The sequence below is a fragment of the Ctenocephalides felis genome, unplaced genomic scaffold, assembly GCF_003426905.1.
Source record: "Ctenocephalides felis isolate EL2017-DRISC unplaced genomic scaffold, ASM342690v1 CF-g0.4_SCAFFOLD_01492, whole genome shotgun sequence".
Taxonomy (NCBI): Eukaryota; Metazoa; Arthropoda; class Insecta; order Siphonaptera; family Pulicidae; genus Ctenocephalides; species Ctenocephalides felis.
This window is the reverse complement of record NW_020537646.1, coordinates 3,943,814-3,966,465: the sequence shown is the minus strand read 5'-3', so window position 1 is coordinate 3,966,465 and position 22,652 is coordinate 3,943,814. Positions and strand designations below refer to the sequence as shown.

The window sequence follows — 22,652 nt, the reverse complement described above, 5'->3', positions numbered from 1 at the left end:
CAGGAGTTATTCTATAGGGTTTGTTAAAAAAAAAATCGAGTTTTGTGACCCGCATTTGTCTAAACAACTTACAACCTCTATAAAATCTGTTTATCTGACTATTAGACAATAATAAAAATTTCTCTGACGTTTTTCCCCAAACCAAGAGCATCGGAGTCCGGCAAAACACCAAAGACCTGGCCCGTATGAAGTAATTGCCGTTGCCGTTTAACGCGATTGTCAGCGATATAAAAGCGCAAAGTGGGGTGCACCTTACTCATTGAATCTCTCACGTACACCTGAAACTATCTCGAGACTCAGGTCGATCGGTTTTCGTATCATTTACACATCTAATATAGACGAATCTATGATTAATTGATAGAGAAATATATAGAGTATTTAAATTTAAATCATCTGGTTAAGATTGAGTGAAATTTAAAAAATAAATAGACTTTTGGAATAAAATTTACAAAATGATTAAACAAATAGTGGTACTTGTTGCTGTTGCAGTTGCTGTGTATTGTGATGATGATCAACGTGAGTACAAAAATTAAAATACTATTAGTATTGAAATTTTAATAAAAAAAATCAAATATTACTCAAAATGTAAGAATTTTTTTCATTATATGGTAAGTTTTACACCTGTCCTGAAATGGACAATAAGTTAGAAAACAAACTTTAAAAATACAAAATCTTCTCACCATTGTTAGAGATTCCTAAAATTTACTTATTTTACATGCCCTTTTCATACAATGTCCCTTTTCGAACGACTATTGTAAATTCATCAAATTTATTGAATGTTTTTTACTGGACAGTTGTAAATAAAAGAGATAATAATAAAAAAAAATATTTATTTTTCAACTCTGCCCTTGTAGTTTTCTGACAAGTGGGACAAAATATTATTTTACCCAAATACAATATTTTTAGAAGAAACGTGTATTTTCTAAATAAAGTATTTTACTTTTCAATATTTTCAATATTGTTAATTATTTATAATTTGCGACAAATAAAATGTTTGTGGTATACAAACTAAAAACTAATACGTTGTTAATATTATAAATCCACTTTTCTCAATTTATTACTATTAACGTTTTACAACTATATTACTTACTTCACGTTATTTCTTAAAAAATGTTAATTTTATTATTAGTATGTCAAATCAATTATATCACAGTATAATAAATATTGTAAAATGTCTTTTGAATTATTAAAATCGGACGCTCCGTTCTCTTAAAAACTGAGTTTTCATTTTTGGCACTTTTTGCCCCGTATCTTTGGAACGGCTAAACCTGCCTTCGCCAAAAACTAATCAGCACGTCTCCTTATCAATACGAATCGAATGTTTTTTGAATTATTCAAACCGGTTGATCGGTATTCACGAAATCGTCGACGAAATCGTTGTATCCGCACACACACACATACACGCACATACACACACATACATCAATTTTTTCTAAGGTATGCCAAAATGTTCAGAAGGTTTTGAAACGTTAAGATATATAAAAAAATTCATTTTCGATTTTTTTGCGATTACTATAACTTGACCTAAGGGAAGTTAATAATTACGGTATAAAATTTAATATTTAATGATGCCTCTTATACCAACCCCAAACCTCTTAACTTGTTTTAATTTTCCTAATGAGGCAATAATTTTTATTAGACAATATGAAAAACATAGGTACAACTTTAAGAGTATTCTTTGTTTCAATAATAAACTATACGAAAAAATTAGTAAAATAATTCACGAAGCAAGTAATTATTTTTTATCCTTGTATATACTTGTATTTACTAATATTTATTATTTAGTTTAATATTTAAAAAATATTAGATAAAACATATAATCCTTTAGAATAATATTATGTTTAGTTAAATTGATATTAAATTAATTAAATTATTATACTCATGACAAGTAAAAAGTAATTCGCTATATTTTATAAAAAATAACTAAATAGCCAATATTTTTACGCAATATGCACAAAAATATTTAATTGAAGTATTAAAGATGGCAAACTTATATATTGATTTTTTAAATATAATTCTATTATACAATATTTTTTTCTATTATACACTAAAATGACCCATTATTTTTATCGTTTTATGTACTCAATATGTTCAAAAAATGAAATTATATAACTCTGTTCTAAATATATAAATATATTATAATCACGTATTTAAATTAGAACATAAAATATATCCATAAATAATTCTTTTATATCTATCCACATTATAATGAACGTGTATAATTACATTCTATGTCGTTGTTCTGTTTTGTTTTAATTATGAGTTAAAAAAACGTATATAAAAATAAAAACCAACCCCCATATATGTATTCATATTCTCATATAATCGTTAAACCAAAATAATGACGTCCACAACAACATACGTTTTTGTTCATTTATTTGCATAAAATTTAATTAAATTTTTAATTACTAGTAGGAGTAGTAGGCTACCACTTTTCACATAATTCTTGTTGATACTGCGTGTATATTTAATTAATTTTTAAAGTGGAATTGAAATTTCAAAAGGAGAAAATTAAGTAGTAAAATATTGTGGTCGTAAGTAAAAAAAAAACGAGCTCATAGGTTAATTTATAAAGAGACTATGAAAAGATTGAAATTTGCTATCTAACGTAACATATTATATATTATTCTTCGTGTTTAATTTGTCATCGATAAATTTGAACTTATGCAAAATATTTATTAATTCCTAATTAAACTTCAAAATATGAAATACCAAAAAATTGATTCTACCATCTCTATCACTTTTACCACTATTTTTATCATCAAAGTGACTAACAAGACGTCCTATTTAAAACCTAAGACGTAGAAGAATTCTATCTTTAATCATTTATCTCGTTAATTGAACAGTCTATATAAGATTCCTATGTCTTGGCAAGATTTATTTATTCCTGCCACGATGTTCGACTAAAACTGTAAATTGAAGAAGTCGACAAAACCCCAAGGGTAAAGAATAAGTAGATCGAGATTATAAATGTAGACATTTGGTATTTAATTTTATAAAATAAAAAGTCTTTGTGATAATTAAATTTGATGAATTTAATTAAATTAAATTAATTGCATTGTTATCACATTAAATTTTTCTTGAGCAATATGGTAATTAAGTAATATGATGCAATATTCAATTGAAATGGCTGTAAGGAATTCAAATTTAAAGTTGGTAATATACATCATAAAATTATTTGTTGTTTAGTAATTAATTAATTTAGTTTAGTAATATTGAAGTATAAAATATCAATCAATTTATAAAAAACAATCTAATTCTAAAACTTTTTTACTCTTTAGTACTCAAACTCATTATTACTAAATATTTAAATTTATCTGAGAATGTTTAAAATATTACAAAATTAAAAACAGAAATTTAATACAAAGGAATAGTAAGAAACTAATGTACAAAAATTAATAGCCAACGCATAATATATAGGTGTGATCTGGCAATGATGATTATATAATTTACATTATCATTAACCCAGTGAATTAATTTCCATTTAACTATTCATTTTATTCATCTGCCTGATCACTGAATCATACTCTATTAAATTCTACTTCATGAAAATACGATAATTATTTTGATGTTATTTTTAAAAATTTAATCAGTACGTAAATTCAATATTAGTTTGTAAAATTTTAGTTTATATCAAATTGACACGAATCAATCAAAATCATATCACCATAAATTGTTCAGGAACGGAATTTCAACATGTTTTATTTATTAAAACACAGCTAAAACAATTTTTTTAACTCTGTTTTATTCAGCAATCAGAAATACATGAGGATTCCTGTAAGCTAAATTGGCAATATTTGAGAGCGATGTCTAAGAAGAACTCCAATGAGATCTTCTTAGTTTAACAATTGAAAAGATAATGTTATATTGAAGCTAATGTAAGACTAAATCTAAAGGTGACGTTTCAATCATCTTACGCCAAATGGTTGGGTAATGTCGCTTATTATGGGTTTATTGATGGGTTTGAATATGATTCCAGTTTACATTTGTATTTTTCCTTAAATTCTTTGAACGTTAATTTTTTTACTTAGTTTTCTGCATTATAGCTATATTTGATTTGTAAGCACATCCCCACAGCTCAATTCCGTAGGTCCACATTGGTTTAATGATTGATTTATTTAGCAGCAACTTATTTTCAACAGAGAGCTTAGACTTTTTATGCAGTAACTAATCTTTTTTTTTCATTTTGATCATTATTTGGAATCTGGACGTTATTTAAATAAATTGGAGAATATTTACCCTCTCTCGGGGTAAAAGTGATATGAGCTGATTCGGTTTCATTTATGCAAATCTTCCATTTGGTAAGCCACATTTGGTTTGTAGTTTATTGATATGTTTTTGCGTTTGTCGGGAAGCCTGATCAGCACTGTGATTACTGCTTAGTATGGCAATATCTTTATATTATTATTACGTAATATTGTCTATTTATTTTACGTCAATATTGTTTTGGAATGGAGGTTTAACCCTTTCCACTCGCAAAATCCGAGATTCACAATAATATATACGGTAATATTTTTACTGGAAATGAGGGTGTTGGTTAAAAAGTTTGGGAATCATTTCTGTAGAATATTCAAATAACATACACCACCAAATGACAATTCCAAACGACTATACAGCATCTAAGACTTTTACCACGAGTCGTAACAATCGCGTGAAAGTACCAATCACAGAATCAATAGAATCTCGTAAAAACGATTTTTCCTCAATCAATCAGCATAATCGACGTAATATATAATATTAATGTACCCGGTAAGGTACGAGGGCAGCCAGCCGGCAAAAGTGGCTCCGAGTGCAGCGAACAAATGCACTTTCTATTGAAAGCGAAATCTTGAACGAGGCTGACCGCGTTTCAGGTCATACACTCGCGCTCTATGTGTGTTCGTCTAGGGATCATTTGATAGAAAATACATGGGAATTGATAATTAATTACTTAATATAATAATTTTTTTTTTTATTGAAATATATTTAAATGGAGAAAATTACTAGCTACAAATTGACGTTTATAATTCTAGCACATCTGTTCAAATCTTTAAAAAAAAAAATGTTTGATTCGCATAAAAGCTCACAAAATGGCAACAACCATTCAGTTATTAATGACAAAAAAAACAAGTGCGGTACATGGCACCGTGCCTTAAGGCAAATTGCAGGAACTTCTCGTACCGTAATGAATTGTTCTAGGAGTACTTAATGTTTTCAAATAGAATATTATTAATATTGTAACATTGTCTAACATTTTATAGGAATTATATAAACTGAATTGCAATTATTTGTTTAAAATATATTAGAACTTTAGGTCAGAATTAAAATTAAAATCCGAATTATTTTTTTGTTAATATAAGCAGAAAATTCTTTGAATCATTTAAATCGGACGCTTAGTTCTCTCAAAAACTGTCATTTTTTGCACATTTAGCTCTGTATCTTCGAAATGGCTAGGCCTGCCTTCGCCAAAAACTAATCATCTCTTCTCCCAATCATTACAAATTGATTGTTTTTAGGTCATTCAAATCGGATGCTCTGTTCTCTCAAAAACTCGATTTCTATTTTCTGCACTCTTTGCTCTTTATCTCCGTAACTACTGGGCCTGCCTTTCCCAAGAACTAATCAGCATATCTATACACACACACATCCATTTTTTCTGAGGTATGTCAAAATGTTCAGAAACCTTCAAAACGTCGAGAAATGCAAAAATTTTCAATTTTGATTTTTTGGACAATTACAATAACTATTATATAAGTAACAAAGTTAAAAAATTTGTTTGATTCTCATAAAAAGCTCACAAAATTGTTACCATTCAGTTATTAATAATAAGAGTTATTTTGATAACGAAAACCAAAGAAAATATTACTAAATTCTTATATTGTATATTGATTATTGTAAATAAAAACTACAGATATTCTGAATAAAATTGAAACTAAAATCATTTACAAATTTCAATGTAAACGTGGCAGTTATGAATTATTTTTCGATTCCAAACTAATATTTTACATTATTATAATTAAAATATAAATTAAACGCTATTAATATTCATTCAAAAATTTATATAGGTTTTATGCAAATTCGTATTTCATCATTATTAATGAAAATATAAAAACTATTAATTATTTTCAGTATTAACTCAAATTTTACCCCTGGAATTAATAATTAAAACCCATTGTTTATTTGTAATAATTTATAGAGATATAATTGTGATTGATTCGTGGGAGTTTAATATAAACTAAATTCTACAACTAATATTGAATTTACGTACTGATTATATATTTTATAAATTTAACATCAAAATAATTATGGACTGATTATAGAATTAAACGCGTTTTAATCAAGTACCGAATTAATAGAGTATGATTCTGTGAAATTGCAGATGATTAAAATGCATAGATAAATAGAAATTAATTTACTGGGTTAATGAAAATATAAATTAAAAAATTATAATCGTCAGGTAAAATGTGGTAGTCCTGATATACTTATGTAAAATATACCAAAATTATATGAAAAAATAACAAAAGTAATGCATTTTCACTACAGATGTTTTATGTATTAATAATTTTAAAAAGTACCTCAATAAATCTTATTTTTAATACCTTATTAAAATATTTAAATTACTTATATATTGACATGTTTTAAGTAACGTTTTCTATATAAAATACGAATTTAGATGTTTTTAATTTTCAAAATATTAAAAAATTTATGTCCACATTAATAATTTTATAACCAATTGCCAGATTTATATATATATATATATATATATATATTTAAGTGTGTTTGTTCCCCGGTGAAACTCTTAATGCTTGTATTTTATATAAAACTTAATTTACGATTCTATCAAATTAAGCAAGTACATGCACATAACGGTAGCTCATAAAATAACATGTATTTTCGAATTTATGACATCATAAAGAAAATTATTACTCACTATACAGATGAGTTTTCCAACACAAACTTAAGGTATATAAAATTTATGATAAAAATTTCTTTTTACAAAATATGTAGTAATCAATCAATATAGCAAAAAATATATAAAATTAATACGGTAATAAAAACTAAAGTAAAAATATTTATAGCAATAATGATAAACAAATAAAAACAATTAAACTTGAAATAAAAAAGTGTAATCAAGTATCATTTACCATTTTTCATTTATTTATTTACTACGTAGTATGTGAATTTTTTTATGACCTACCCGAAGATAGTTATGAAATTTTCATTAACATATTTGTAACATGTAGAGAAATTATTTCAATATATGAAATGTTAAAATTTGAAGGTCGACACGATGCTTGCGCCAGAATTAACACTTTTGATATTTTATTTAATTATCAACTCATACAAACCAGTTTTAAATAACGTAAGAGATGTATTTTCTCTTAAAAATATTCAATGTCTACTTTGTTATGATTTTTTGTGATAAATTTTGAATGTTTGTATACACACAATAAATTGCATCAAATAATAAAAATAATTAGTGAACATTTTGAAAAAAAAAATGAACTAAGCTATTTGTATGTATTTCCAAATTAATAAATTATTATAGAGCATGTTACATTATATTTGGAAGCGATTTTCTAGCATTCTAGCATTATCCAAACGTTTTGTCACATGAATGCATACGTCACAAATAATATTATTTTAATTGTTCAATTTTTTAATTAATATCTTTGACAAGCATGACATTTTTCAATTCTGTCTGTTGCAACCACAAATACCAATTAATGATATTTATAGTGTTAAATTATAGAATTTTGTTTATTATTTCCTGGACATATATTGCAATTTGGCAAAATTGCAAAAAAATAATAAATACAAATGGTTTTAACTCTACATAAAGAAAGACGATGAATTTCCACGAATAATATTTGTTTATTGATATTTTCTCGTTACTTTAATAAAAGACTAAATTTTAAATGTATTTCGTAATGACTGCATAATTGCATGATTTCTAAAAAGAATTGATTTAAAAAAATGTAAAAGTGAATAAATAAATTTATAGAAGAATACATATCTACACGAATATTTAGCACATATTATCAATATTCTAAAATAGTTACTCTGTACTCTGTCGGTTATTAAGTAATAAAAACAAATAAAATAAATATGTCAGATTACTCTTACCTACAGTTAGTAAAAAACACAAAATTTAAATAATTAATTTCTGACAAATTAACAGCATCTGTTAATTTTGTTTCTCTACGTTTCTTATAATTCTGAACCGTTGGAAACGGGATCTAAAACTTGACTAATCGTAATCGTTTCTCGTAAACACTGAACTCAATGTGAATTCACATTTATTTGTTTTGAAGTTGAAAATTTGAAATTTTGCTCAAAATCAATTCTTATTAAGTCGATTGTTATTGTCATATTTCCAATACGTGGTAGTATTGTATTGGACATTTTGTCTTAGGCAAAAAATGTCACATATTTTTTTTTATTTATAATAAATAACATTATCTAATGAATGCAACATCTGTTATTTATATTGATATTCACTTCGATGCTTTATACAATTTGTTTAAAAAATCCATATAAAGCCTCGATGATTGAGACTTCACACCGATGAAATACATTTATATGTCATATACACGTTAGAGACCGGAACAGTATATGTTGTTTCCGATGGGAAGTGTTTGGATTGCGCAAGTGTAAGTGCGTTCAAAGAGCATTAAATTTGAATTACTTTCCGGCGGCACATATTATTCTTCCGGCAGCAGACTCAGGCAGCCGTGACAGGTAGGCGCAGCAACGTTAGAGGCGGCGGCGTTTAACTACCGCGTTCGAGAACAGATTTTACATCTTAATGCTTTTAAATATGAGGATAGAAAGCGAAGAGGGAAATTATTATTTACCTCGTATGATATACGGATATTGCGATATGATCGATTTTGCCTTTTTTTCTGTTAAACCTACGCAATCCGTAAATCACGGATAAATTATTCATCTAGTCGATGGATGTTATATTTTGTCCTTTTATGTGAAGCGGGGAATGATTTTTTTGCTTTTGTGGGAGTAAAAGATTTTTGATTGCTTATAATGGTAGTTAAATTTGTACACGCTTGATTTGTTGAAAAATGTACATGCAATATTACTTGTTCATATACTTAGGAGACGAGACTTTTGAAATTCAAGAAAAGTACGTAGTACGTAGTTTATTTATTTCAATGAAAACTCGTTTTGCCCTAAGGCAAGTTGCATGAACTTTCCGATACGTCTACATAATTACTTTAATCAATAAGAATTGAGATTCAGTGATTTAGGTAACATTTAGAACCATTTATTTCAAAAATGAAATATTTGCTTTGACTAAAAATTGGGCTCGCCCGTAGGTAAGTGGTTAAGAGCGACGGAACTTGTTTCAGAGGTCCCGGGTTCGAAACCCACTTTGAGCAGCCTGTTGTCAGGCAGCAATGACAACGATTTTCACTTGGAAATATAAATAGCAATATGTTTCTAAGTGAAAATAGCCCTTGTCCGGCATTGCTGCACCAATAAAAAGTCAGCCCTATTAGATTAATTCTAATAACAAAAATCATCAAATATGGATAGATCAACCATTGGGTTTCCATCTAAAAATACGAAGTAAGGAGAAGTTTCAGCCCAACAGCCCATAGGACGTAAGGTTCTGATAGCTGTTAAAAATATAAAAAAAAACTAAAAATTAATCAATACGATGTCTGACAAATATACTTTACGTTGCATAAATTAAATTAATTATTTTAACGCTTTTCATTTTATCCATTTTCAGTTATAAAAATGTATTGTAAGTGTCAACGTATTGTTGATACTACACAACTACAAATCCTATCTTTCAAAATCGATACGCATTAATTTATATACTTTTAATTTAGCAAGAACCTAAGAAAAAAGTGAATTTACAAACTTAAATTTCAATCATACTTTCGCTGTTGCTGTAAAATAAAACGAAAGTACTTTAACATGTAGTTTTTGCAAAAGTTATCAGAACATACATCTCATCTCATAATGCTGTTATATATCTAAACATGTAATTTAAGTGAACTGTAAAAGTGATTGTAATAATTAGGAGGAACAAGTGGTTTTGCAGAATCAAACAAGAACTTTCTAGAATTAACATCAAGCATTCGATCATTCATGTAGAAATTAATTTATGTAATTGTTTATTTTTGCATTGCATTTATTTTTGCTAATGGTATTTATTTATTATAGTTTTTTTATGCGTAATTGATAGGCATATCTCATTATATAATAATTTGATGAATAATTTCATGCCACAACGGTTATATTTTAAATAAAAAATTTATGTTAATTATGATATAGTTCATACATTTTTTAATAAATATTTATTTCCAATTATTTTCAATGCAAGCACTATATATTTAATATAGACCTTTGTGTTTGTTTCTATTATAGTAAACCCATGTCATGTAATAAAATGGAAAGTATCTCTATTATAAACAAAAGTAAATATTCGTTTATTAATAAGAATTAAAGTAATTTGATAAAAACATCCAGATTAAATTAGAGTTGTTCATCGATAATTTCTACAGCCTCCATATATATTACTACTATAAAGGTGATGACTATTATTTTGTCATGAATTAAAAAGTATTTTCCTGAAGGGTCCTCAAATATGATTAATGAATGAGATCGTTGGCGTTGTTTGTCAGTGACTTTACAGAAAATCTATAATGACTGCGAAAACTTCTGAAAACAAAGTTGACATTATGCTCAAAGAGTTCTTTCGCCTTTTTGAGTTGCTTGTTTTATAAAAGAAAGAAGCACGTGATTGATGCATCTCGTTAGAAAAAATAGCTTACTCAGAAATCGTTTTATTGTTTCGAGGAAACTGAAAACTTATGAAAATAATAAATTCCGAAAAATTAAGAAAATATTATAGGTACTATTAAAAAATTTAAAAAAATATATATAAACCTATGGAAAATCATTGTCCTTAAAATAGACCATTTATTTTCATGAATTTATAATGTATATTATTTCTTTACTGTGAGGTGAAATATATAACTATGGTTCTCAAAAAAAAAAATATGCCTATTTTTGTGGCTATATTTTAGTATTTGAATCATGATTAAGGGGCACAACTAGTGTGAATTTTCAAAAAATCGAATTTTCAATTTTCCATATTTCGACAGGTTATACCTTTAAAAATAACATACCAAAATTTTAAATCGATATCTTAAATAGTTTTTGAGTTACAGCCTATATATGGTATGTATTATAACGATCATTTAATCTTTAATCGCGTTTTTCTCGAAACAGCATTTTCCGAATTTGCTGCAAGCATTACTCAAAAACAAATGATCCGATCACTATCAAATTTTTTTTACGTTTCTATATAGTTCTGCGTAAAATGAACTATCGATTTTTTGATCGGATCAAAATCGAATTTCGGCAGTCCAAAACGACCAAAATTTTGAGTAAAATCGACTTTTTTTAAAAAAACGCGTCCGTCATTTGGTCAAGTTTTTTTCTTTATCGTGGTTTATTTTACAGACAATATCATCTAGTTTAACGAGATTTTTTTTTAATTTCATCCACGTAGAAGACCGGAATCACTGCTGCAGTGAAGGGTCTTTTTTTGTCGCTCCGTTGGAGATCGACGATAACTTAAAAATATTCAATTTTTTTCTCTTCAAAATTTTTACTATGTATTCTTAAAACATGTTTAAATATATTCCTAAAATTTAAAATGATTCATAAAGTAGTTTTTTAATATAAATTCCCAAAATTCACCTTTTTTTAGGCGGATACACTAGTTGTGCCCCATGTAGATATCATAAAAAGCATGGACGTGTTTCCCAAAATTTTAGTTTTTTATCCTTATTAGTATGCAGAATTTGATTAAAATCCTGTTTTTTTTATATTTTCGTACCTATCTATTATTAACTTCTCGTAGGGTAAGTTCTATAACTTACTTCTATAATTGTCTATAATTGTCCAAAATCGAGGAATGAAATTATTTGTATATCTTTACGTTTCAAAGGTTCTGAACATCTTGGCATACCTTAAAAAAATTGATAATTACTTTTATTTTGCAAATTTGCGCCACTAGTATATATTTTATTTGAATAAAGTTCTCATTATTATAGATATATAAATAAGCCATAAATCGTTCAATCACTTAATCACTCATTCTAATTTAACTATTTTCTCCCCCACAGCCGAATACATCAAACAGTGTCGAGAGTCGGACCCGGCGTTATTGGATTGTCTGAAGGATTCGCTGCATCACCTGAGACCGTACCTGGCCGCAGGAATCCCCGAGATTGAGATGCCGCCGGTCGAGCCCTTCCGCATGGACAAGCTGTCGCTCGCGCTCACCGGCGGACATTGATTGAGTTTTTGAAACTAGGCAAGAAAACTTTGCCTTTAGGCCGAAAAAAACAGACTTTTTTTAAATTGCCATTTGGCAAAATCGAAATTCAGATATTTTGTAATTTGATATAACCGATAAAAATGGTATCATTTTTTTTTTTAAAAAAATCTGTATTTGCAAAAAGGCAATTGTCATGCATGTCATATCAAACTTTGGTAAATTTTCAGAATTTCAACATAAAAGGCCGTATTTTATTTAGTATGATTAGTATGACCATGTTCTATAATCATAAAAAAATTATAAAATTCGTAATTTTTTTTTCAACTATTAATTACAAGGTCAATCTTGACGAAAACTATACAGCACAATTCCCAAGTCAATATCTTTCGAACAGTTTTTGATATTTTAAATCGATTCAGGATTGATTGGTAAAACGTGGACGAATATGCTAATTAAAAATTAAATGATTTAGTCAATTTTCTCAGTTTTAAATATTTATATTTCTTATTAACTTTTCGTGGGTAAGTTATAGTAATTGCAAAAAATCGAAAATGAAAATTTTTGTATATCTTTACGTTTCAAAACCTTTGAACATTTTGGCATACCTTAGAAAAAATTGATGTATGTGTGTATGTGTATGTGTGTGTGTTCGATACAAATTTTCGTCGACGATTTCAAGAATACGGATAAAGCAATTTGAATATTTCAAAAAACATTCGATTCGTATTTATAGAAGACGTGCTGATTAGTTTTTGGCGAAGGCAGGTCTAGCCGTTCCGAAGATATGGGGCAAAATGTGCCAAAAACGGTAACTTAGTTTTTAAGAGAACGGAGCGTTCCGATTTGTATAATTAAAAAAAAATTTACTTATATTAACAAGATGAAAAACTGATCAAATTTTTATAAAGGCAGGTCTAGCGGTTTCGGAGATCTAGTAAAAAAAATGCCATTTGGCGGTCAAAAATTAAAATTAGACATATGCACATCAAATTATCAGTTTTTTATAGACATTTTTATAATAAGTATAATTTTTGTTAACATTCCTATGGGTTCCGTACCAATACCTTCGATAGTTCAAATCTATGCAGTTAGAGCAGTACGATTGCTTTGAAAAAAAGTTCAGAATTAGTAAATTTTTGTCAAAAATTTATAGTTTTTCAAAAATCTAATTTATCAGAGTAATTTTTTTTCAAAAATGTTAATATTTAAAAAAAAAATGTACAGGAAGTTCCAGCAATTTGCCTTAAAGCACGATGCCACGCGCCTCACTAGTTTTTAAATGGATTCAGGATTGAGTGGTAAAACGTGGACGAAAATGTTCAATTAAACATTAAATTTTTCCAGTCAATTTTTTCGATTTTAAATATTTCTATTTCTCATATTTATTAAAATTCATTTATCAGTGACGATTTCCCAATCTGACCATTCCAAATTGACTGATAAATCGATGTCATCACGACGAAACAGATTACGCAGAGAATTATATTATTAATTTTCAATTTAAATAAATATGCATATATAATTGGATCATGTACTTGAATAAATTAATTTATTAAATTCTGTGGAATATTCGAAATGGGAGACAAAAGTATTAAATCATTTCTATGCTAATACGCGAATGTGCAAATATGCAATTAACACCGTTTCTGCTAAACTTGACGTTCTCTTATGCAACGATAGTTCAGCAATGGTAAATTTACATTTTCTATTGTTTAACTATATATATATATATATATATATATATATATATATGTATGTATACATCCACAAAAACGGTTATCTCGTACCTCGTCCATGATTTTTCTTACACAAAAATATTGCTATTCAATATTACTATTTATTATCAGTATCTATTGCCAATTCCATGTGATAATTTTTACCCTTCTTCAATTGAATATTTATTTTTTCCAACTTCAGTCCAAATTTTCAACTTCTTCATTTTCCATCAACCTCACTCGTCATTGGAAATCCTTTCTCGTACGAAAAATATTTGAGGAAAACTTTTTCATTCAGAAAGAACCATTCAATTTTTCACGATCTTTTTTGCATCCTATTTTGTGTGAGTTACAAAAGCATCCCATTATATAAATAAAGAATGAAAATAGAAGGTTTTGTTCTGTAGAAAGTTTTGTGAATAGAAAAACTCTTAAGTAAAATTTATTTATGGGTGCTGAATAGGATGACTTTGGTGGGGTAAAAATAATTATTGTCAATAAAACAAGAAAAGTTTAGTGGTTAAATGGCGATTTTATTGTTTTAAAAAGGTGTTTGGTAATTTGGAATCGATTAAGAAATTTGGAATCTTAATTAAAGCAGCCACCAGATTTATATCTTGTAATAGACAAAATTATTAAAATATTTTTTGTAATGTTTTATATAAAATTATACGTTTTTTATTTGAAAATATGTATTAGAGATACATCTTACATGTATCAAATAAAAAACGTAGATGTAAAAATTGCGTATCTCTATAAAATTCTTTACATATTTAACATCATTGTTATATGAAACATGATAATACAGAAATAACACATGCGGGTTTATGTGTGAATAAAAAATAGTATAAATTGTTGTGATATTGTGACATTGACACAAAAACTTGTTGAAATATTCATAAAATGAAAAAAATAAATATTGTATTAACTTCTTAGCGTCATACAAAAAAGGGGTGCAAGGTCATAATAAAGTTACGAAAAATAAGACTATAAAAACCTGAACTGAACACATTGTAATGTAGCAAATTTTCTTTAAAAAATTAACAAAGTAGTACGTGCATATGAAACCAAAAAAATACCTTTATAAAGCTGGCATTTCACAAAATTTTAAAATAATTTAAATATTTATCAGTAATTCCATTTTCTTGTTGGAACTATATTTACTTCTGCTAGTACCAATGAACTTCTTACATATATAAAATATATTTGCACGCAAAAAGCTCATCCAAAAGTAATAAAAGAAATTACTATTTGCATGTTAAGTTTTATAGAACTGCTTGAATTTATATTTCTGCATGATAATTGACCATTACAAATGTGTATGAGTAGATCATATAAAAATAGTTATCTTAAAATTATTTTTTTATTTTTTCTAAGGTTAAGTGAAAATGGAAAACCGTTCCAGGCCAGAGTTACCATGCCAAGATTAAGGATTGCATCAAAATATTTGAGCAGTGGAGTTTTGATCATTTTACCAGCTAGTGGAAATGGAACTTTCAGTGGAACATTTGGTAATAAATCTATTAGCAATAGTTATTTATTATTGAAAGATATTTTTTTAAATAAATTTATTAATAAATTTAATAAAATAAAATTGTTGGGCAATGGGCAACAATAATTTAATAAAATAAAAATGTTAGGCAACAATATTGCTAGTGGGAGTCAGAAATATGTTATAACAAAACAACATTGTTATATTTAATACAACATTTAAACACAGCTTATATAAATTAACAAAATATATTTATTTAAAAAAGTTTACAAGAAAGTTATGTAAAATCTTAATATTTTTGTATTGAATTTTCTTTTCGTTTCCTCTTTTGTAATTTGTCTTGGCCAAGAAATATTTCTTTATTTGTTTAATTTTCACGAAAATGACATAAAATATGTATCACAACCGTACCCAAAGCATACTTTGATGGAAACTTGTTCGGTCAAACATACTTCATCTTTCTCCCTTTTAGACCCTATCTCATAATCAGTAAAGTTTAGAGATTTATGACGACTATGATTATTAGAGTATCCTACCTACCCAAACCAGAATAATTATTAAAAAACACGAATATTTTTTTTTTACATATTCGCGCGGGCCAAGGATTTTCAGTAGCAAATGTATCGGACAAGATTTACATTTTAATGCAATGATACGAAATGATAAGGATTTTACTCCCGGTGGAAGAATATTATAAGATAAGACGATTATAATTGGATATACAAAGGTATAGGGCGCTAGAGAGCAATGAGAATATTTTACATTTTACATTTTACATTTTACCTTATTCCGTATACAGAATGAATAATAAGCAAAAGCAGAACGACGACGCCGAGAAAATTCTGGCACGCCGATATAATCATACTTAGAGATTTCCCAGCTGTCTGTCTTACTTAACTTTCTTAAGATTGTTGTTTATTGTATAAAAGCTGCCTTAGTGGGCTTAGTGGTAATTTGTCCCAGTCTGGATAAATGATTAATGGGGGAATCTGAAGAGATTTGCATATCCCGAGGTGTTTTAAATTCAGTCTGGTACAAAATGAGACAAATATGTTAAGAATTGATGTAATCATATATCATCTAATTTTCTGATCTTATATCTAATCTTATGTATACTTTATCATTTTAATAAAACAAAACTGTGGACGTGCTAATTTTATCCTATTGGGGATACGTGATCAATGGAGCCTACATTAAGGACTAACAACTAAAACCTCAAAATTTTCAAATTTCTTAGATGTTTTCAAAAATATCTATCTGGTGAAAACCGCAAATGATGTTATTCGTTTTAGCTTTTACTTAATTTTATTCCAAACCCTGGTCTGGCTATAATTTTTTACCACCTAATTGATAGGTAAATATTCCTGTAATAACAACTAAACGTCGAAATTTCCGGGATGTTTTCAAAAATATCTATCTATCGTAATACGACAAATTTGATTTTATTCAATTTTATTATTACTTAATTTCATTTCAAACCCTGGTATAGCTATAATATTTTACCTAATTGGCAGGTAAATATTTCTATAACATTATTTCCTCTACTAAAGAGATAATCTTACCATAAATATGTAACTTGTTATGATTGCAGAGTTTATTCAAGCAATGCAATTATAATTTAATATGAGAATAATATTTTTGCGATCCAAACACATTTCATTCGACTCTTGGAAAAATATGTTTTCAACAAATAGCACTTCACAGAAATAATAGTCTAACAAAGCATAGTTTCATAGAGATGTAAAATTTAATTTAATTGAAATTCAAATAATTGAATATATATATATATATATATATATATATATATACATACATATAAATATTTCAAGTAAATCTGAAAATAGAAGCAATGAATTTATAGACTATGACAATTTTGTTAAAGTCTTATTTTCATAAATTTACTTACTGTGCCAACTTACTAATTTTTACTACTTTGTATAGGTCTATGAAATTTTAAGCATTTTAAGCATTTCATATATAAACGATCTTTTTAATTAACTAAATCACGTTACATTGTATTATCACATTAGGTCTTGAAAAATAAAATGGCAAAGCAAGTAAACTTAGTAACAAGTAATTTTTTCATCTAATTTAAATTAACTTTTACAATTAAATCATTTTTCATAGCGTTATAAATATTTCATAGTGTTATAAATATTTCGGAGTTAGTTTACGGATTATAGAATACCACCACAAAAGAACATATATATATATTTTTAAATTTTGAATTGATTTTTGAAATTGGCCTACTTTTCATATACACGTCATGTTTTACCAATCCCAGAAAAATTATAATTGATTTTTTATGAAATTGAACCTTAATCCAATAATTTTTTAGAAGGCCTGCTATGCACCAAGCTGTGTTTTATCAAAATCCATATATTTTTTAAATTTTCTGAAATTTTACCATAACCTGATGATTTTTCATAAAGTCTGCCAAGCACCAAACTGGGTTTTATCAAAATCTATAAATAATTCTGTTTTGTTTTTTTATTTATTTTTTTTTTAAATTTTACCATATTCTTATAATTTTTAGAGGATCTGCCAAGCACCAAGCTGTGTTTTATCAAAATCCATGAATATTTCTGAATTTTTTACAATTTTTCGAAATTTCACAATAACTCTATAGTTTTTTAGAGGGTCTGCCAAGCACCAAGCTGTGCTTTGTAAAAAATCCCTAATATTTTAAAAACATTGTCATAATATTTGAAGTCCAAGATGTTTTGAAATAATTTTACTATAATAAGATTCCCAAAATTTTATGAAATTTTTAGGAAATTTTCTTTAGGAAATTTCTTGTTTAATTACATATGGATATGGCAGGGTAGTTTTATACCTGTATATTTCTATTAATATTCATTATCATTTTATCATTTCAGATGGTGTAACAGCCGATTTATCAGGTACAGTGTCAACATCAGAGAGAAACGGGCTCAAGTACTTGCATGTCGATTCGCTCCATTTGGACCTGAAGGTGCGCGACGTGCGAATGCAGGTGTCACGAGTGTTCAACAACAATCGAATTCTTAGTAAGTTTCCGACTTTGAAGACATACTATACTATTATTACATTTCTTAATGAATATGTCGTAATTCTACATACCAATGTCAGAGGGTAATGGTAATAGAAGCGTCTTATTTGTATGTGGAAATGGTATATGGCCAAAATTGTGACAGGAAGGTATAGAGACATTTTGGGTTGTTGTTAATCACTACTTTTTTCCAAAGTAATCATGATGATAGAAACCTATCATTTGTATGTGGAAACAGTGATAAACCAAAATTCTGGCAGGAGGTGTAGAGACATTTTGGATTGTTGGTAATCACTACTTTTTTCTTGAAGTTGTAGATATAAAAACCAATATTGATAGTTGAGTCAGTTAATTATTTTAATGTATATGTTCAATAAAATCAACTCACAGAATCATATTACCTAGTCCTGTTTGCTGTTAAAACATAAAAAATGATTCTTTTGTATCTAATGAATCTTCCTGGATAGAAAAAAGATGTTTGGATAGTATCGATCATTGTCATCATTAACTAGGCTAATCAGGCTAAGGTACCTGTTCAGCAAAATGTTTAGATTTGGTTACAAAATCTTTAAAAATATTTGGACTTTCAAGTAATGAAATTACTGATATAATTGTCTTTGATTTTATATAAAAACCTTATCTAAAATAATTAACTAAAGTCATGTTATGAAATAATCAATAATATAATAAGATCATAAATCACACTATAGATCTTTTTTGACGGAAAATTCTTCAATACATCTCATTTAAATCTAAAAGTGTAAATTGTTGCGAAAAATGACATAGAATTTCTGGGATATCATAAAAAATATATTTACGATATTAAAAATGTCATTATTTATTTCAGAAGATTTCAGAATCGTTTTTTTAAGATATTTAGTTTATTTTTTTTAATTTCATGATAAAAATTTATAAGTAGTGCAATATTAAGAAAATGGAACAAAATATCATAAAGAACAAATATACCTTAATGAAAATAATCACTAATTCAATTTAATATTCCAACTGTTTCAATATAAATTAAATATAGATTATTTTTCGAGAAAGATACATATTTTCGCATATTCTGCTTAGTTTAAAAATTTATTCGAAAATTGCTATTTTCTAACCTATATTCCAATTCCAAATTTTTACAAAAATTCAAATAGCAAAGATTTTTTGATGAGTTTACAGATATTGAAGGCCTTGAAAAATGAGAATTATCCAAAAACTTCATAATAAAGATATTTTTCTTTAAAATCTGTACCACATCATTTTTAAGTTAATTTTTCAAAATAATAATAAAAATAAGAAATATGCCAAAACTTAATAATAAACAATGATAATTTTCTCACTTATCTATTTTATGAATAAAATTTATTTCATTTACATTTTTAAGTTAATTCTATTTAATTTTTTAATTTTCAAGTTAATTTTTCAAAATAATAATGAAAATAAGAAATATGCCAAAACTTAATAATAACCAAGGATAATTTTCTCACTTGTCTATTTCATGAATAAATTTTATTTCATCCACATTTTTAAGTTAACTCAATTAATTTTGTGTTTTGATACTGAGATGCTGATACTAATTTTTAATTTTGAATGATTGATGAAAATATCAACGGATTTTTTCATTTTCAACATTATCGTAATTTATTAATATGATTTTTTTAGCCTCTTATTAAATTGATTCATAAACACATTAGTATATAAACCAAAAACTTAATTTTGTTTCTGAAAAAAAATTTTTTTGGCTTCTCTATAAATATTTCTACCTTTCGGTGAGTTCAAGAACTATAGATTATTGAAACGTTAAGAAGAAAATTAGAATAATTATATTAGGAAATTAATGAACACATCTCCATATTATTCTTTCAAGATATTTCTTGAACAATATTAATACAAATTTTAAGTTTTACTGTAAAATTTAAATCCAGATGTCTTAAAACATAGTTGTACCACCTGGCAATCACGTAAATTTAAACTTCGTGTAAATGTAATTAAGCCTGGGCGTTATCTTTAGGAAATTCTTGCAGTAAAAGTAACTTATAGGTATTTGCGAAAACGCAGAATTTCGCAAGCATTTTAATGCACTTTGCATATTCGTAGTCATTTAAACCATGAAAGGTCGCAAGATATTAGAATGTAGCAATTTGCAATTGCATGATAACTAAAATACAAATTACATCATAATTAATACTGTTTACAGAAAGTACACAAATTATGCACTTTAATTTAATTTATTTATTATTTCAAAATCGGGATCAAAACAAGCTATTGAGATAGGTAGAAAAACAGATTAGAATCTGATTTGATTCATGTGTACGAGTATTCATAATGAATACTAATTATGTGAAGTAAAAATGACATTTAATATAAAAACAAACAATAAAAAATAACTTTTTATATATTCAATAAGAGTCTTTATATTCAATAAAAATATAGATGACTGTGCATTTTGCGTTGAAACACTAGACATATAAAATAGAATTGCTTTATTATTTACTCATTTACATGTTTCGGCTCACGATTGATTCTATATGTAAAGTTTTTTTTAATGTGTGAAATCTAATTTTAATTCAAGTATTTTGATCTAATTTTATTTATTAAAATTTATCAAGACTAATAATAGTTTATTTTCATTTTAGCTGAAGCCACAAATTTATTCTTAAGAGAAAATGGACAAGAAGTTCTAGGAGCCATGAGTCCTCAATTAAGAAAAAAACTTTCTGCAGAATTTAGTCGTATTGCAAATCAATTATTGTTACATGTTCCTATTTCGAAATTTTTGTTACCTTAGATATTAAGACTTGAAAATATTGTTTTTTTTAATATTTTATTAGGGATAAGTGAACTTTTATAAGGTGTATGATACAAGAAAAGTTACCATAACTTAAGTAATATTGTAATTGAGCTAGACTCATGATGAAAATGGCAATTCATTTTATTTTCATATTTCAAATTGAATATGAAGACAGATAAAACAATTCTGATTGTATATTACAAATATAATGGCCATTCAAATCAATATTATTATGAATAGTATTACTTATAATAAGGTGTGAATGAAGAAAATTTATATTTAATTGAGAACTATTGTGATTCGTGTATTATATAAGTTATAAAATTGTATACCGAAAATTTGTACAAAATTAATGTAGAATAAAATAAGATTGTGGTTGAATTGAAAATAATCTGGATTTATTAATCGATTAGCCCCCCAAAAATAAATGATTTGCACTACCTAAAAAGTCATTACTATTAAGAAAGTAATTAATATAACAATTTATATATATACTTAAGTATATATATATATATATATATATATATATATATATATATATATATATATGTATGTATACTTATGTATATATATTAATAACGCCTGGAGATTTATTTACACTTTAAACCAGAATGTATAAAATAATTTCATTATTGTTACTGAAGTTCAGGCACGTATCAATTTATATTCTATTCTATTATTTTTAAATTGGAATAAATTCTATTTTATTATTTTTATATAATATCCCATATTCTGTATCTATTCCCATATCCTTATAATATTCTATAACCCAATTTTTTATTTTTTTTATTATTTTCTCAAAATTAAACCTTGTATCGAAAACATAGAATATTGTTCTTGTTGGACAACTCATCTTTCGACCAACCAACAACCAGACAAGGGTTTTTTTATCAATTTTGGTTTTTGTACAAATTAATCCAACATACGAATGGTAGTAATCATTCAAAATTAATTTAACACAATCTGATGTCAACATTTTTATCAATATTAGAAATAAATTAATTATAATAAATTTATTATAATTATAATAAATAAATAAAACAACACTTACCAAGCAATTGCACATCTGCAGGGTAAAATCTGAAAATAAAAACAAACAAATTAAAAAAAATGAAATGATGTTTTTCAAATGCTTTACAGGGTATTTTTTAACTATATAGTTGGATATAGATATATAAAAAGACATATTAATGAATTATATTTGAGAGTAATAATGAAAGCAATTTTTGTAGATGTATAATATTTTTGGATGTTTTATTAGAAACTACGAAATAATAAGGATTATTTACAAAATTTCTCAACATGTTACTGTTTATTAACTTTTAAAA

General features: G+C 26.5%; 1 protein-coding gene across 1 annotated transcript; it reads left to right on the top strand.

The window, feature by feature from the left end:
• Positions 1-392: 392 nt before the first annotated feature.
• Positions 393-21,363, top strand: LOC113370284. Its single transcript, XM_026610957.1, has 6 exons — positions 393-516; positions 12,147-12,308; positions 12,529-12,547; positions 15,394-15,527; positions 18,388-18,537; positions 21,170-21,363. Exons 1-6 carry the CDS (start codon positions 453-455, stop codon positions 21,319-21,321), a joined length of 681 nt encoding a protein of 226 aa, XP_026466742.1. The 5' UTR covers positions 393-452; the 3' UTR covers positions 21,322-21,363.
• Positions 21,364-22,652: the final 1,289 nt, after the last annotated feature.

Excerpts from the sequence above, each read along its gene's own strand:
- LOC113370284 (XM_026610957.1), top strand. The coding sequence starts at position 453 with ATGATTAAACAAATAGTGGTACTTGTTGCTGTTGCAGTTGCTGTGTAT. Across the intron at positions 517-12,146 it reads GTATTGTGATGATGATCAAC|CCGAATACATCAAACAGTGT; the intron begins GTGAGTACAAAA and ends TCTCCCCCACAG. Across the intron at positions 18,538-21,169 it reads CAACAACAATCGAATTCTTA|CTGAAGCCACAAATTTATTC; the intron begins GTAAGTTTCCGA and ends TTTTCATTTTAG.